Raw genomic sequence first — 18,998 nt, forward strand, 5'->3', positions numbered from 1 at the left:
AACCAACAAGAGGCCTCGTTTACACAGTTTGCACTAATGTAGTAGTTGAATGTTGACATAGAAATTAAATTTATGGATTTGTAAAAGTCGCGCCAAGACCTACATAGATTGTATGCACGTAGACTAACGCTTAGTCTCTGAATATATAATTTTGATTGTAATAAATAAATACATTTAAATTGAAAAGGAGCCCAAGGCAAACCAGCAATTCAGATTCCTGAACCTGGGGAAATCTAGACTTGCTTCATTTAGAGCTTAAAATTAGCACTGCGCAGTGAGGCTAGGTTGTAGGGAAAATAATATGGTTGAGGGACTGTGAGACAGACTAGTATACACGCTAATTTGCATATTATTCGAAAGATAACAAAGTATGTGAAATTTTGTTCACATTAACAGTAACGTAATCAAATGTTGATTAGTAAAATAAAATAAAAATCTTGGCGGAAAGCATTGTGATCAATGTCAAATCAAGCATTCATATGAGATGATCATATGATACCTGCATGGGCATATATGAACCCGCTTAAAGAAGAACAAGAAATGTTTGCAATCAGGATCCAGAATTTATTTTCCGGATTTTAATCTCCCTTCGTCAAAATTGTTACTTCCGGTGAAAACACATGGTAGAATATAGCTGAATGTGATGACATGACAGCAGTGTAAACATCGTAGTTTAACAGAATCATACAACTTACGAACTTGGGTATCATGCCTAAGAAAAAGACAGGAGCCAGGAAAAAGGCCGAAAAACAGAAGGAGAGACAGAGGGGTATAAGAAATGCCCAGTTCGAAAGACCGTTGGCAGATAGGCCATGCAATCAGTTAATGGTAAGAGTTAGTGCACAGATACGGGGCCATTAATTGACCGTTTTTTTGGTTCCCCGGGAGATGCATTTATTGAGCAGTTTTTCAAGTAGTTCATTTCATTAAATACCAATTCAAGTATCTTGTTTTTTCTTCTTCAGTTCTTCATTTCATTAAAGAACAAATCCAGTAACAGATTGTTGTCAAGTTGTTCACTTCAAATAGAGTAAATAACTTGTCAAGCTTTTTTGGCACAATAATATCATTTTCTTTCCAAGTTTCCTTGAAATGAAACTAGCTTAGGTGGTCTAACAGGTAAGAGTTCCTTACGTACCCCCCACCTATTTTTTAAAAAAAATACAAAGATATACAAGCAATGAAAAGTACCGGCCAAAGTACCTTATAAAATAGGAGGGGAAGGGACGTAAGGAACTCTTTCCCAAAAGTCAAGGAAAGACCTGATTCAAGGTCTTGTTTTTGAATGTTGGACCCTTGCACAGCTCTTTTGAGTTAAAAATGCCATCAATTAATCGTCACTGAACAGAAAACCTTTTTTTTTCAGGAATGTGACCATTGCAAAAGGTGAGTTGACTTATGATCTAGTTATTATGTCTTTTATTATGTAAGATAAACAAATGCTCAATTCATGAAAGTTTTCTCTTTATCATGCTTATTGTCACCACCCATGCCAGAATTTTGGATATTTTAAAAACTCTCAGAATCAGTTACCACAGAATGTGTGTTTGTCCATGTACATCATACTATGTTGTTCAAGATAAATTATGAAAAATCCACACAAATCTATGTAAACACAGTTACACACATAGAAAAGAGTGGGGTAGCCAAGTGGTTAAAAAAATCCGAATATATCACTTGGTGTTTTAATTAGCAGTAAAGGAAGCATTTGAAATTATTTCCGATGTTTGCAGGAATCAGAAGTCGAGGGCCTTCTGTTACTTTTGTGGCTCATTACAAAGGCTGCCTGCTTGTGGAGCATGTGGTAAGTAGTTCATAACATGTTTATACTGACAGTTTTGTTTGGTGTCAGGACATGTGAATCATAAATTACATTCAGTATGTTATGTGCTGGGTTCGGCAAATATCAAAATTGTGTCCTTGATTGGTAAGCATAAAAATCCTATCATGGCTTGATTATTGACCCAAAATTACATTTTATTCATGACAAAATCAGTCACATACTGTACTTGTTTTCATTTGGAAGTATGTTATTCACTTTCCATTTCCTTGTGGCTTTTTACTCTGAGGAAATAAGTTCATTCACTTCCAGGTTGTAATCAAACAAAAACAATTTTGAGAGCCAATCCAACCAACCATGACTATTTGCAACATGTTGCATAGTTGGTCAGTGGTTTTCTAGTGGAACAATCAGTGTGATAGATATTACTGTTAGGACAAAGAAGCAAACAATACACTGCCGCCAGCTGGATTGGTCACACTTGTGATGTTTACAATTTTCATAATATTTTATCAAAAAGAATAAGATCACCTATATAGGCATTCCACAGGAAATGTGAGCTGTTTTTCAGTTTGGGTTTCCACATGGGCACAACGTGTGAAACCCATTTCTGGTGTCCCCCAACTGGAATATTGCTAAAAGCTTTGTAAAACCAAACTCACTCACTCACATTCATGGTACGATGTGGCCGCATGTTGTTGTAAGGTCCATATTACTTTCAGGCAAAACAAAGTGTATGATGAAGTCGAGTGACTGTGTGATCAAGCATGCTGGCACATTCACCACAGGGATGGCTATGGTGGTGAGTTGACTGGCAAATTTGTTCTCACTGAATTAGGAATGAATCAGAACATGCAAACTTTTTATTTGGATTGGAGATTTTTAAGGGTCTTGTTTCTCAAAATCATACTGGAATGCATTTGTTGAAGTGTATGTCTTTTTGGTTTAGTGGACAGTGGTTTAGGCTTGTGGTTGAAGTGTTCACAGAAAGTCCAGGGACCCGTTCCACAAAGCTATCTTTGTTGTAAGGTGATTGTAACTCCCATACTTTTACAATGGCTTACAATAGTCGTAGCGCTAAGAGCAGTTTGTCAAACAGGGCCCAGGTTTGACTATCTAACATGGGTACATTTTAAGAAGCCCATTTATGATGTGTCCTGCTGTAATTTCTGTAGGAATAGTGCTCAAAGTGATGTTTAACCAAACTCACTCTGTGTTTGGTAATACCCGTGAAGGTCCGGGTTAGAATATTGATCTTCAGTAACCCATGCTTGTCGTAAGAGGCGACTAACAGGATCGGGTGGTCAGGCTTGCTGACTTGGTTGGCACATGTCATCGGTTCCCAATTGCGCGGATCAATGCGCATGCTGTTTATCACTGGATGGTCTGGTCCAGACTCGATTTTTTACAGACGCCTCCATATAACTGGAATATTGCTGAGTGCGGCGTAAACTTAAACTCACTCACTCAGTGTTTAGTAAAATCCCCTTATCTAACAAGGAGGCAACATGACACTTAAATCGACTGAAACCGACAGTGAATGCTACATTAACAATCTAGACAGATTGTTAGAAGGAGAAAAAAATTGCATGGTACATGTACTTGAGCAACTTCATTAGGATTACCATACAAACTCCACTCAAAATAAGAGTGAGTGAATTGTTCCTCTGTTTCTTCATTGCAGGGTGCTATCTGTGATTTCTGTGAGACATGGATCTGCCATGGTCGGAAGTGCCTGCAGACTCACGCCTGCATCTGTCCCCTCACAGACGCAGACTGCATAGAATGTAAACGAGGCGTCTATGATCATGGTAGGGCCCAGAACTTCCCTGTGTTAAGTTGCTAGGTAGAAATACTCTGCCATGTAACATTGAACTAGCACATCAGTGAACTAGCATCATGTTGTTTTATACCATCTCTGTCCATCATTCAGTGCCAGGGGCGGTGGGGTAGCCTAATGGTTAAAGCGTTGGCTCGTCGTCATGCCGAAGACCCGGGTTCGAATCCCCACATGGGCACAATGTGTGAAGCCCATTTCTGGTGTCCCCCGCCGTGATGTTGCTGGAATATTGCTAAAATCGGCGTAAAACCAAACTCAGTCAGTCAGTCATTCAGTGCCATCTTTTCTGAAACTCAAAGACAAATGGGGCTATCAGAAGAATGCTCAAAGAATTCTTATCCAATTTTCAGGCATAGTGACCTTTAACTCTTGGCAGTTCAGGTGACCTTTGTGGAACTGTTTCCCACTATTTTTCCATGCCCACTATTTTTCCATGCTAGTATCTTAATAAGGTCTTTATTAAATACGTAAATATGTTTGTCTGGTTTACAAGCAGGTTTTTCCAATAAGATTCCAGGTTAGAATTGGCCTCGAATGCCCTATTTTGTTGTTTATTATTTACCATAAGATTAAGCATGTAGAACTTGATCAAGTGATTGAATGTGTATCATTGTACCCAGAAGGTATGGGTTGCTTTTACTATCAACAAACGATTTGTCAAACCGAGCGTCAGATTATTTACAGTCCTCTGTCATCATCATACAAGAACATACTACTAATATACTGGACAAAAATAGTTAGGGATGTATGTACATTTTGAACTTATGAATAATGACGTACCGGGGGTATTTATTAATTGACACACTGATAAATTATCAATCATAAAAATACCAATATCCTAACTTATTTTGTCCAGTATAGTTTTTTGTTTGTTTGTTGTTTAACACTGCACTCAACAATTTTATAGCTATACACTAGTGGTGCTCCGATTAATTGAAATAATCGAAGATTGGTCGCAGTGACCAAACGACCAAGCAATCGATCACAATTTCTCATAATCGAACATAAACGATTTTGGAACTACTGTTTTAGTCTTTGAAATACTTGACAATGGAACATATCTTAGAAGTTGTCAGGGCCTGAAAACGTGTTTAATTCTTAGAAAACTCACTTCACTAACTGAAAAGCCATGACTGAAGGTTTCTCTAAGACTGAAGGAAGTTTATGTTCATGATATATTAGTCATCACTTTAAAGTAGCAAGTTGCAATCATGTTATACATATCTGCAATAACAACTTGGATAGGAAAATCTGAAAAATGACGCTAACCAATTTTTTGATGATTGTTCGTTGGTAATGAAGCAATCATCAATTGTGAGATTTCAACCAATTCCCAACACTACTATACACTGGTGATCTGTAAATAATTGTGTCTGGACCAAACAAGCAAGGGATTGACATCATGAGCCTCAATCTCTGCAGTTGAGATACCATGACATACATCAACCAAGTCAGCAAATCTGATCACCTAATCATGGTAGTCGCCTCAAACGATAAACATGGGTTGCTGAAGACCAATTCTAACTTGGATCTTCATGGGTGGCTACTAGTAGAATAACTAAGAGTGTGGATATGGATGTGGATTCTTCATCCGCTGCATGTGAACATATAGAATATGCTAGAACTGTGCAGAGAATAATATTAATAATCAGATTCTTATTATAGTCTGTTTGCAGTGAAAACGTACCGGTGAATTGCACTTTAAACAAAAAAGTAAATCAAATAAAGTGAAATTAAGATTGCGAATCCTCATAATTCTACCTTACCAATTGAACATTAAAATCTTAGATTTTTATTCAATTATGAAAAAATGTTGTTTAACAAACGATCATAGTTTCAAATCGCTTATATCGGTTTGTATTACAAGGGGGTAAGCGCAGTAGTTGGAAAAGTGAAACAAATGCACGTGCGGTGCGTGATGAGCGTTAACTTAGACCAACCCTACTTGATCTCAGTGTTTCATTTTATGTGCATACCCCCTTGTAATACAAACCAATAATACCGATTTGAAACTATGATCGTTTGTTAAACAACTTTCATCCCAAGTTGAATAAAATTCTGAGATTTAAATTTTCAAATGTCAAGGTAAAATTATGAGGATTCGCAATCTTAATTTCACTTTATTTGATTTACTTTTTTGTTTAAAGTGAAATTCATTGGTACGTTTTCACCGCAAACAGACTATAAGCGCCGTGAGCAATCACTTGGTGTTTGGAGATGACTTATTATTATTATTTATAATACAAATACAGGGCACTTGTGATGTTTCTTACATGATTCTGTTTAAATGTTTCATTTGAATATTTCAGGTGGTCGAATATTCAGGTGTTCCTTCTGTCACAATTTCTTGTGTGAAGACGACCAGTTTGAACACCAGGCTAGCTGTCAAACACTTGAGTCTGAAAACTATAAATGTAAGCCGTGTTTGAATATCTTTTGATGTTGACATTTTAAGCTGAAGTGGATATAAGTGAAATTAATGTTGAATAGTATGCTACCATTGTTGGTGACCAGAATTTAAAGGAAAGTAAGTCTTTTACTTATCTCTCATAACAACATATCAGTTTTGACTCTGCAAAGGTCCTGCCCCATAAACTCTAAATAACTTCCTCTCTCCTTGCAGGTCTTTCTTGTAATAAACTAGGCCAGTTTTCCTGTTTACGATGTAAGGTAAGAGGTGGTAATTGTGAGATCTTTAGTAGATTAAGATGTAGTTTGTGTGAGGTACAGAGGGCACACAGTCATTTTTGTCATAATCAGAAACATAGCGGTTCTGGTACTGTATCCAGCTTGTTTCAAAACACTGATGGAGCAGTAGAGTTACCTAATGTTCAAAGCCTTGCTTTTCACACTGAAGGGGCTGCTTTGATTCCCCACGTGAGTTAAATGTGTGAAAACCTTTCCCTTGCTGTGATATTGCTGGACAGTTGCTAAAGGCAGTGTAACACTACTCGATCACAAAGTCCCTCCTAAACACTGGGCCCGTGAAGATCCGGGGTAGGATAGGTCTTCAGCAACCCATGCTTGCCGTACAAGGCGACTATGCTTGTCGTAAGAGGCGACTAACGGGATCGGGTGGTCAGGCTCGCAGATCGATGCTCATGCTGTTGATCACTGGATTGTCTGGTCCAGACTCGATTTTTTACAGACCGCAGCCATATAGCTGGAATATTGCTGAGTGCGGCGTAAAACTAAACTCACTCACTCTAAACACTGATAGTTCATGTCACCCACTGACAGACACTGAAGGACACCCTGTTCCCTTGCAGAGTGTTCATCTAATGTTGTTTCTCTGCCTTCAGACCTGCTACTGTGACGACCATGTTAGGCGGAAAGGCTTCAAGTACCCCAAGGGTCAGGCCATACCCTGTCCCAAGTGTGGCTATGAGACTTCAGAAACCAAGGAGTTGTGCATGTCCAGTGAGTACAGTTTGTTTATTTGTTTACAGAGTAATATTCCCAAGGCCACTATTGTGATATGCAGCGTACTGAAATCCAAATATTGTGATATGAAGCATACTTTGAGCCAAGTATTGTGATAGATAGCATATTGAGATCCAAGTATTGTCATATGCAGCATACTGAGATCCAAGTATTGTGATATGCAGCATATTGAGATCCAAGTATTGTGATATGCAGCATACTGAGATCCAAGTATTGTGATATGCAGCATATTGAGATCCAAGTATTGTGATATGCAGCATACTGAGATCCAAGTATTGTGATATGCAGCATACTGAGATCCAAGTATTGTGATATGCAGCATATTGAGATCCAAGTATTGTGATATGCAGCATATTGAGATCCAAGTATTGTGATATGCAGCATACTGAGATCCAAGTATTGTGATATGCAGCATACTGAGATCCAAGTATTGTGATATGCAGCATATTGAGATCCAAGTATTGTGATATGCAGCATATTGAGATCCAAGTATTGTGATATGCAGCATATGATATGCAGCATATTGAGATCATGCAGCATACTGCAAGTATGATATGAGATCCAAGTATTGTGATATGCAGCATACTGAGATCCAAGTATTGTGATATGCAGCATACTGAGATCCAAGTATTGTGATATGCAGCATACTGAGATCCAAGTATTGTGATATGCAGCATATTGAGATCCAAGTATTGTGATATGCAGCATATTGAGATCCAAGTATTGTGATATGCAGCATATTGAGATCCAAGTATTGTGATATATGCAGCAGCATACTGAGATCCAAGTATTGTGATATGCAGCATACTGAGATCAAGTATTGTGATATGCAGCATACTGAGATCAAGTATTGTGATATGCAGCATACTGAGATCCAAGTATTGTGATATGCAGCATACTGAGATCCAAGTATTGTGATATGCAGCATATTGAGATCCAAGTATTGTGATATGCAACATATTGAGATCCAAGTATTGTGATATGCAGCATACTGAGATCCAAGTATTGTGATATGCAGCATATTGAGATCCAAGTATTGTGATATGCAGCATACTGAGATCCAAGTATTTATATCCAGCATTTAAAGATCTAACCATTGCTGTCAACATATTGTAATCTGACTGTTAATATTCAGCATATAAAAGATCTAATCTAATGTGTGTATTGTCCGAGCCATAACCATACTTAGATTTCACCAAACTGTTACTACAAATATAGCGAGACAGTATCAAATAGGTCCAAAGCCTAAGTCACTCATACTGTTCAGTATGTCTGTGACTGAGGGGCGGTGGGGTAGCCAAGTGTTAATGTTGAAGCATCCACTCATCACGCTGAAGATCCGTGTTTGATTGCCCACATGGGTTCAATGTGTGAAACCCATTTCTGGTGTCCGCCATTATATTGCTGGATTATTGCTAAAAGCGGCGTAAAACTAAACTCAGTCACTGAGTCATGGTTAGTGGTTTCACAATATACATTCATGTATCAAACATGCATTGTTCTATGTTTGGTGTTTCCTCAATTTAGAGCATGTATGTGTTTCAGCTCGTCGTTATGTGTATGGCCGTCAGCAGGAAGATTATGAAGATGATGGCTATGGAGCTTCAGGGTTCTCCTTTAGTGGCTATGGCATGAGCACCTCCGGAGGCTACGACCAAGACGATGATGATGGTATGTGTGGGTCAACGTGGGAACATAAAATAGTGCTGTGCAAGAACACAAACACTTTGTTCTCAGGCACACAAACCAGTAAGAGGATTGTGCAGGAAAATTGTTGTAGTAGAATAGGCTATTTCAATAGAACTAGCACCGAATCCCAGTTACATATGTGATAATTTAAAAATATTTATTTGACGTTCCATATGCCAGTTACCTATACAAGTACACTAAAAGAGGCCTGAGAAATGTGTATTTGAGATCCTGTTCTTCCACAGCATAGGGTATTAAATAGTCTGTTGGTTTTGGTGTGTGAGCACAGATCCAGTTCAGCAATGGGATTAACATAATTATGTAAAATGGAATAATTTCTTTTTGACAACAGGACAAAATTGTTAAAGGGACTTAACTTGACGAAGATTGCTATATTTTTTTTGCAAGGTGGTAATCCATATTGTTTATAATATACTTCAAGAGCAATTGAGCTATGACTAAAATGAAATACAGAAGATATAACAGAGTTCTTGTTAGACATTTCAGTGATCACTTTTCACTGTTCATGAAGCTGTCATAGCTCTTACTTTAAACACAGCCAGTACAGCAGTTGTTATTATTTGAGAATTAGGCTTAAGGGAGGTTTGAATATACCTTTGAACTTCAGATATATTATGCAATACTATGTTTTCACAAGCATCCTTACACCAATCCTTTTGCTTTGTAGATGACGAAGATTATGAAGATGACGATGATGAAGATGATGATGATGAGGAGGAGGAGGAAGATGATGTGAAAGTTACCAAAGATATTGAAAAGCTTAATGTCAAAGAATGAACTGAGACAGTACTGACATCACTGAACACAGAGAGACCTATTAGTTTGGCACTGAATGAGACTAAATGGATTGAAACTGAAATGATTGGCCATTGGCAATCCCAAAAGTTCCCTCAGGAACTAATGAATAGATGTGGATGATACTGAGTAGCAAGATGATGATTAGCAAGGACAGCTGTGAGTGACTTGATTACATAGGATTCATGTAAATATCACTCTGGATTAACACTATGGGAATGGTAAGGTAGATTCCCATGAATTGGGGGAATACATGTTGACAAACTTAAACACTGTGATCGAGATACTATGATGAAGTACAAAATAAAACATGCTTTTGAGTAAAGTGTCATTATATGTTTCGGCTTCTGGTTACATGCTCTGCATGAACAGTGGTATCAGTGATAGCAATATCCACATGAAGAGAGAACAGGTGAATGAACAGCAAAAGCACCTGTTGATATATATCACAATACATTGTTGGACTCTTTCTGCTTGTCCATCAAAGTGCTCCCCATGCCATCATCATTCTTGGTCTGTTAATGGGTATGGATTCTTTCAATCTATTTTCAGTTAACAACAGGGACTCGTTTATGGCATTCATACATATACAGGGTTTGAGGTTAGGGCATTGGATGACAAGTTATACAGTTTACAGTATCATGGTAAATGAGAGTCAAGAAATATTTTTCTGATCTGGCAAAAAAATTCAAGACAAGTCTGTATTCCAGCAATATCACATGTACACATGAGGTGAATTGAACCTGTGTCTTCAGTGTGACAAGCAAACACTTTAACCAGGGCTCCGTTGTTCAATACAACCTTATCTCTAAGATTACAGGGGCGGTGGGGTAGCATAGTGGTTAAAGTCGTTAAACACGCCGAAAAACCCGGGTTCGATTCCCCACATGGGCACAATGCGTGAAGCCCATTTGTGGTGTCCCCTGCCGTGATATTGCTGGAATATTGCTAAAAGCGGCGTAAAACCAAACTCACTCACTAAGATTACAACCTTAGACCTTTACTAAGGTTAGCCTCCCGTTGCATGAAACAACCTTAACTAAGGTTAACCTTAAGTTAAGGTTGATAACTAAGGTTGGTTCTTAAGGTGATCGTAACTCTAACCTTAGTGTTTAAGGTTGACCTTAGCTACGGTTGGTCCTTAAGGTGATTGTAACTCTAACCTTAGTGTTTAAGGTTGACCTTAGCTAAGGTTGGTCCTTAAGGTGATCGTAACTCTAACCTTAGTGTTTAAGGTTGACCTTAGCTAAGGTTGGTCCTTAAGGTGATCGTAACTCTAACCTTAGTGTTTAAGGTTGACCCTAGCTCAGGTTGTTTTGAACAATGAAACCCCTTTAGGTTACCCCACTGCCCTTTGTGGCATAGACACGCAACAAGGACATGAGGTTGACCTGCAGCGTGACAGTGCTCATGACAACCACATGTTCTAGGTTGTCTGAGACTGGATTATTTTGAGGCTGCAGTGATGGAATATTGCTGACTGCCTTGTATTGAAGCACACAGTTACAGTTGATTACTGTGGATGTGATCAGGCTGAGTGGAACTGAAGGTTCTGGTGAGTCTATCACAGCATTGTTGATCACATTTCAATATGTTCACCCTGAAACCATGGGAGTAATGAGAGGGTCCTGACTGGGTAGACAATTAAGTGTGAAACGATTCACAAAATAATTTGTATTTGGCTATGTCAAGATTGTATTGCCAAAGTTGCGACAAATATGTTTTGTGTAAATTGTAACTGTTCTTTCTTATCAACCGAAAGTCTCGTAAAAGACACATATAAGTAGATATAAAAAAGCAAGAAAAACATTTGATTGATGTGTTTGCAAAATATGAATGAAATTACAGTAATGAAATTAATGAAAAGTATATGGGATTTAAAATGATTCTGTTAAGTTGTCTTATTCCAAAATATATCAAATTCATACACTTATGAAAGCCGTATTGGATGGGTAAACACTTTAATACTTATACTTCAAATCCAATAAATAACATGCAAAATATCACAAAATAAGCCAAAAGTTTGCTGCCTATGATTTCAACATCAGTTCAACTGGCAAGTACTGTGAGCAGATGACACAACATGTCAAAAGGAAGTGAGCCAGAATATCAAATTCATCACAACATGTGATGTGAACATAATATCTTAATATGAATGGGTTATTTATTGGAAATAAAAGATGTGAACAAATTCATCAGAGGAATGAGTGAATGTATTAATTTAATATATAAGAAAACCAAGATATTTTTTCTCATGAATCACTTGTCCATGTACATGTGTATAACTGGACACATGTTTTGTAGAAGATCATTGATTCAAAAGAATCACTTCAGCAGATGACACAGCTTGTGAAATGAGCACTAAATCTTTAGAACAAAATCTCAGTTGGACAGAGAGGGCACCCCAAGAAGTCCCATCATCACTTAGTGGTCTGTTCCTCGGTTAGAGCCCCGCCAGACTTCCGGCCCATGCACAGAGTTTCAGCACAGGCCATCATTGGGGTGGCAACTCCAACGTAGATACAGAGCTTCAGTGCTGAAGGACGTTGTGTGAGAATCTACATAATGATGCAGCCAGGGCTCTTGGAGTCTGTGATTGTCTTCGGCTCCAGGCCCTGTTCTGCTTCCTTGATTGCCCTGAGGACCTGAAAAATTCAGGAAATACTTCCTATGTGTATCCCAATTACAGTAATAATAAATAAGTTACTACACTAGGATATAATTTTTTCAAATGTCAACAAGAGTTATCAGAAGATGACAAATCCTCCTCGCCCCCACAAATTTGAAAGAACAAATCATCCGACAGGTACTTAAGTCCAACTTGATACTTTTTCACTAAATCCAAATCGTTTCCATGGAAATCATGACAAATGCCAAAAATCTGCAAATAGCAAAAGGCATCACTTCAAGATCTGTTTCATATATCTGCACATGGACGGGGTGTTGACAGTATCCCCCCAGCATGTAATGCAAAAATCCCTACATAAATACGTTTCCCTTATCAGAAACATTTTCTGATACACTCATTACGTCTAATAGATATGACAATATCCAGAATCTGGTTAACTATGCTCTCAGGACAATGCCAGGTACCATTGTATCCAATTTTGTCATGCCATTTTAGAATCCTACATTTGATTACTGATAGTCTCTTGAGAGGCATCGGATAATGATTGATTCATGTAAATTCGCCATATTGAAAACCTAATGCTATAACATGTCATGTAACTTGCAAGTGCTGAGACTGTGTTTGAAACCTCCAAACTGAACGTCGAGATAGTCAACTCACATCCTCCTGATCGGGGAATCCAGCCAGTTGTAACTTGGAGAACACAAGCTTGTTATTAACCGTCACTTCAAATGAAGCTGAAAAAATAAGGAATAGATATTGAGCTATACTGATGATATTCGATATCATAAAACATGTGTAGGAAAACTGGGTTAAACTATAGCGTAAGCATGGGGGCAGGGGCTTCTTAACAAGATATTCAAACTATACGTACCACATGTAGAATAACTGTCTACCAGATAGTCTTGTAGCACATTGTTTCACTTGCTCTACTACGGGACAACTTCTTGACCGGGGTTACCGTTCATCGTAGCGCTAGATACATTGGGTAGGCCACGTGGTTGGTGCTAAATATGTTGGGTAGGCTCTGACTGGCGGAGACATCCGTCATCAGTAGGTGAACTTTGACCCATGTCAGAGGTCGTTCTAGAGCACTATATAAGGGACCTGGCTCTCTGGATTCAGTGTCTAGCTTTCGGTCATCCGAGCATCAGGTAATATCTCTGTCCCGGGGTCCTGTTTCAGGATCATTCCCTCCCCGTTTGCAGAGTGGAATGTTAGGTTTTATGTAGGGGGATGCTAAGTTAGGTGTTAGGTCGGGTTGGGGAAAAGTAGAAGTAGGAAACGGAATAGGTATTAAGCTTTAGACTTTGGGTAATGTCCAGTTTAACGGGGTTGGTTTGGGGTGGCTTTTCAGAAGAAGTTTCTCTATGGATTGTTGAGATGGGGAAGTTAGGTTCCTGTTAAACTAGTGTTAGGTTGGGTTGGGGGAGAATTAGGAGTAGGAAACGGAATAGGAATTATGTTATAGACTTTGGGTAATGTCCAGTTAGACGGGGTTGGTTTCGGGAGGTTCTATTTTGAAGAGGTTATTGAGGTTTGGTGTGTTTTTCTCACAAAGCTGTTTTTTTAATTATGTGAGAGAGAAGTGTAGTTTACAGACTGTTAAGTTTTTGTTTTCTTTTGTAATAAATTATTATCAGTGCTATCTTGTGTCTGTTATTTCCCAATAGGCTTTATGCCCGATTTACGAACTGGTCACTGAGTTTTGAGTAGAGAACAGATTAACCCGAACGCACCCCTATAATTATAAAAGTACACAACGCAAAGTCCAAACAAGGTTGATTAAACATCATGTTCCTACACACTATGTAATTTCTTGTTTTATGGATCCACTGGTCGTATTTTTTCAAGAATAAGAAAAAGAAGAAGTTAATTTTCCCTGCTCAAAAAATAAAATCCTGTTTTATTGGTCAAAACTGTAAATTTACAACAAATGGTTCTTGGTTTGTGACAAAACACAACCGTGTGGATTTCAGTGGTTGAAATTGTCAAGGACATACATTACTTTGGTCTTTCCTTACATGATTAAACGATTTGCAATATTTTTTATCAAGTTTAGGCCAGACCAATTTTATTTCTTGTTTTACGGATTTTTGTCCTCAGAAAACCTAAAGGAAGGAGGGAAAAATTTAAAAAATAAATAAATACTAAAAGTACTTTACTTTTGGCACTTTATGAAGTGTATATGGGGCAAAACACAATCTAATAAAAACGTTATTAGGATGTACCGAGGATTTGAACTCATGAATTATCTGCATGCCCTATGTTGCTTAGACTAAGGATTAGTCTCTGAATATATATAATTTTGATAGTAACAAACAAGCCCATTTATATTGAAAAGGAGCCCTAGGGAGACCAGAGATTCAGAACCTGAGGAAATCTAGACTTGCTTTATTTAGGGCTTTAGCACTGCAGAGAGGGCTTGGCAGTAGGGAAATTAATGTGGTTCAGGGACTGTGAGACAGACTATATGTTGCTGTATGACTTTGGTTGTGGTGCTGACAACCACGGATAATGTTTCAATTTCTTGGTGAGTCAGTGTGGGATTTGAACCCACAATTATTTGGTCCTCATGTGTATTAACATGCCAAAAGACTTGACTTGGCACAATAGTGATTGAGTTGTGTTTTACGCACATTATGTATTACTTTTATGTCCATCATCTACAGTCGCTGAAAATACTCACATTGGCGTCCAACCGCTCCAGTGATCTCCGCCTCGGTACGAGAGCTAAGCCATTCCTTGAGCTCCCGATACCGAGGTCCATAACCTCATCCGCCACTGTAACACAGAATAAGTGTGTGATCATATGAGATGTTATGCATGTGCTTGTTTGTTTGTTTGTTGTTTAATGGCGTAGTCTGCAATATTCCAGGTATATGACAGCAGTCTGTAAATAATCAAGTGAGGACCAAACAATCCAGTGATTGAAATCATGAGCATGAATCTATGCCCTGGGATACAATGACATGCACCCAATCCCCTGAGTTGCCCCGTATGACAAGCAGACAAATTTGAAGACAAATTCTTAACCAAATCTTTGCAGTGTTCTGCCAACAAACTGGAGAAGTGGGCACAGAGAGCTCTTCAGCATAAATACAGGTTATATTGAGAACTTATGGCTCCACACTCTAAGATATTGTATAAAACTTATAAACTGATGTGCAGGAGAATCACTGGCAACAAATAACATTACTGATATACAGAATGTTTGGCATAGCAATTTTCATAGGGGTAACATATTGTAGCAAAGTTGGTATTAAAGGTCACATAAACCCTAGGGGTACAAATACATAAATCACTAACTGGCATCGCGTTATAAATGAAACCCCCGCCATTAAAACTACTCATTTCGACCTTTAATTGACTTAAATCGACCTTTTGACAACAGTGCACAATTCTCACCCACGAATCTAAATTTCAACCAATCAGAGCGCTGCGCTGATGGGCAGGACTGTGACGCCATATGAGGAATAGCTTTGAGAGCCATATGAGGAATAGCTTTGAGAGCCGATGCAGAATTCATCTACATTTTAGGGGGTAAATTATCGTGTTTACAGGCTTGTATAAACCTGAAATCGCGGACAATTGTTGTGGAAAATGAAAGCTATATGTTCTCACAATCTACTGTCATTTAATTTTGTCTCCTGCTTTGCCTAGTTTCGAAGTTACAACTTGTTTTCATAGACGATTCTGTCAAAATCGATTGGTGTCGTTAGGGCCCTATTTGTATAATGACTGATCCAAATTGATCCCATTTCTGTGTTGTTTTACCTCGATATTTAATCATGTCATGTAAAAATCTGTTTGTATTCTCAAAACAGTGTCGGCCCATAAGTTTTCACATGCAATACAGCAATTAATACTCCCTCGTTGTAACCCGTGTTAGGTGGTATAAACCTACACATGTTATTTGTCATCATTCACTTGATGGTCAGTTAATGAATTTATAACAGGTATAATTAGTGGTAACACACTTAGATTACCCGACAAAGGTTCCCATTTGGCATTTCTTGTGTCTGGAGTAAATATTCAACATTATAAACATCGATCAAAGGATTAACCGATAACACGCTGATTGATTAATTACTTTTATCTTACACAGCGGAATTGTCAAAAGGTAGTGTTTATGTATGTAGATTTACTAATCTATACTGAATACACTCTGTCGCGGTCGGTGTTCGCGTAAAAACAACGCCCTTCTTTCAAAGGATTAACCGGCAATACATTGATTGATTGCCCATTATTGGCTAACTAAATTACTGTTTTAAAGAAAGGCGGACATTATGCAATTAGTTGCCAGGTGTGCTATCTTGGGTGACCAATGAGACTATACACCAATACCTGAAAAGATTTATCACTTTTTCAGATATATTAAACTGTTAAAAGACACATCATTTGGAACAGTTTTGTGGATATTGATGGATACATTCCTAACAAGGTAATGGCCTGATATTGTTCCTATAACTTTAATCTGTTTTAATTTTAATATTTGCATTTTGTTTTTATTCATTTGTCGTAGCATTCAACAGAATCATTGTTTTCGCCGCGTGAAGTGTAATGAGACAGACAACATGCACTAGGGTGTGTGTGCTAATTATGATTCACATTGGCAAACTATAAAATGTCTAGATATTACAGTTCTGTTATAAATTCACTATAAGTATCAGCAGATCGCCTGCTTTTATTTAGTTTCAAAATGCATACAAGTGTGATAATAAACTAATTAGGATTATAAGACCAAATATAAAGACGCACATTGACTAGTATCTACATACTGGTGAGTGGACATTAACCATGGGAATGTAGCAAGAAATTTATCGCAAGCAGTATTGTGACTTCGAACCCCCACCTCGCTCGCGGAAGAAATCGCTATGTTATAAGTTGTGTCATGCAAAATCCGCTTGGTTATGATTCCAATACATATTTAACAACGAGTAGAAAGTAGTCTTGATTTTCTAACTTGATGAAAACAAACTATAATCTCATTAATTCTAACAGATTTTTTATTTTTAAAATGATACTCTGTCGGGAACATCCGCCAGTCTGAGGATAAATGGTATTTAGGTTTGTTTTCACCGAAGTTACAAAATCAAAACTACTTTCTACTGGTAGTAAAATATGTATTTTATTGATGGCCAATAGGATTTTGCATGACATAGCGATATCATAACAATTTCTCTCGTGGCAGCGTAGGTGGGTGTCAATATAATACTACTTACAATATTATTGTTACTCGACCACAACCTCACTTCCGAGGAAGAAATCGCTATGTTACAAGTTGTGTCATAGAAAATCTTTATGGTCATCAATCATATGCATATTTTACTACAACTAGTAAGTAGTTTTGATTCTTTAACTTCCGCGGAAGCCGCATCTGAACACAAGTAAGATATCGCTTCAGGCTTCCACAACGCCGCCAAGACTCACAAACATAACCCATTTAGCACCTAACCGCGGGTCCTGTGGAAATCTGTGCATGGGGACACCATCGCCCGACCCCTAGGAGCAATTGACGACAAAGCAACGATTCGGCATGTCGCCGTTGATGTCGAGAAATCATCAAAATGATGAGCGTGCTACACATTTTCTATACAACTAACTGAAAATCGCTCCTCATATGACGCCACTGCAGTGCTCTGGCGACAGAGTTACGTAACCCGTCTGTGGTTTCGCTGGCATGGCTTAGAGGGAAGCAGGCTTAATTTTTGGCCACTTTTAATCGCCGGTATTAATTAACCACAAGTTTTAAAGAATAAATTTGGTGTTCCGTGATAAGACTAACCACAAATCTTTCATATGTAATGGTTAAAAGAGTAACAAAACAAAGTTTAGTGGTTCTTTGGAGCCTAAGTTACACTGTCTCACGTGCAGTAGTTGCCAACCCGCCTCTTTGCAAACACTACTAACCTGAGAGGACATGTTGACAGAAACGTGACTCAGCAAATTTCAATGAATAACGATCAGTGCATTGTCCAACAAACATGACAAACTAAGCTTGTTTTCAATGAATTATTCTGTCAAATGGGTTAAAATAATCAAACTTTACGTTCAGACATATGGCACCACGTGAGCACATCTCATAGAAATAACTGAGCGGGGAAACTTTTAAAAAAATGCTCACCAGTACTCAATATGCACCGTCACCTTCGACATCTTGTTGATAATAATCACGTGCCTTGCCAGGGGAAGTAACTGAGTTCGAGAGAACCTTCTTTGATATGAGATATTTGACCACTGTTTCGCTGGTTCGATTCTTGTTAAATGTAAAATAAATTTTCTCAAATGTTTTATCAATTTTAATGTTTAATCTCTCATCCTTTTAGGCAGTTATCTACTGATAATGAAAAAGTGAAGATATTGCCTAAAACGGGGCCCTGAAATACCTGAGGAAAAGCTTTGGACCAGATTGGACAGAAAGGGCAAAATTTCTTCTCAGAATGGGAATGTAATTAATACTCATTATTATAACAGTGATATTGCATTGACTAATGAAATTATTATTTTTGAAAGAGAAAATAAATATTTCAATCTAATATACCACATTGCGTGAAGATCGGAAGACATCTCTAGAAGAGATAGCGTAGACCTGTCCATTCAAATAATCAACGTAATCATTCAAATATCTATGGACGAGCGAGCGAATCATTCAGACTAGCCTATCTGATTTCTGTATCTCGAAAACGACCAGTTCCGAGTGTAGATGACTAAGATGACACATTAATTTTGTACACACGGTTTTCTTTGGTACAACTCCCGTTTTGAAGAATTTTGGGCTCAAGAATTTACGAATCCTG

At 38.1% G+C, this 18,998-nt stretch overlaps 1 protein-coding gene and 1 long non-coding RNA gene across 2 annotated transcripts; one reads left to right on the forward strand and one right to left on the reverse strand.

Moving 5' to 3' along the window:
- The first annotated feature begins 589 nt into the window (after positions 1 to 589).
- Positions 590 to 9,889, forward strand: LOC124254652 (zinc finger protein 330 homolog). Its single transcript, XM_046688492.1, has 10 exons — positions 590 to 828; positions 1,367 to 1,386; positions 1,734 to 1,804; positions 2,503 to 2,582; positions 3,465 to 3,591; positions 5,930 to 6,034; positions 6,244 to 6,290; positions 6,923 to 7,040; positions 8,610 to 8,735; positions 9,442 to 9,889. Exons 1-10 carry the CDS (start codon positions 709 to 711, stop codon positions 9,549 to 9,551), a joined length of 924 nt encoding a protein of 307 aa, XP_046544448.1. The 5' UTR covers positions 590 to 708; the 3' UTR covers positions 9,552 to 9,889.
- A 1,624-nt stretch (positions 9,890 to 11,513) lies between these two features.
- LOC124254648 lies at positions 11,514 to 18,393 on the reverse strand. Its single transcript, XR_006892513.1, has 4 exons — positions 18,326 to 18,393; positions 14,888 to 14,982; positions 12,859 to 12,935; positions 11,514 to 12,214 (listed from the first exon to the last, which is right to left on the reverse strand). It is a non-coding gene; the product is annotated as an uncharacterized LOC124254648 (long non-coding RNA).
- Between the last annotated feature and the right edge of the window lie 605 nt (positions 18,394 to 18,998).

The sequence above is a fragment of the Haliotis rubra genome, unplaced genomic scaffold (genome assembly GCF_003918875.1).
Source record: "Haliotis rubra isolate DU_JTF1 unplaced genomic scaffold, ASM391887v1 Scf579, whole genome shotgun sequence".
Classification (NCBI taxonomy): domain Eukaryota; kingdom Metazoa; phylum Mollusca; class Gastropoda; order Lepetellida; family Haliotidae; genus Haliotis; species Haliotis rubra.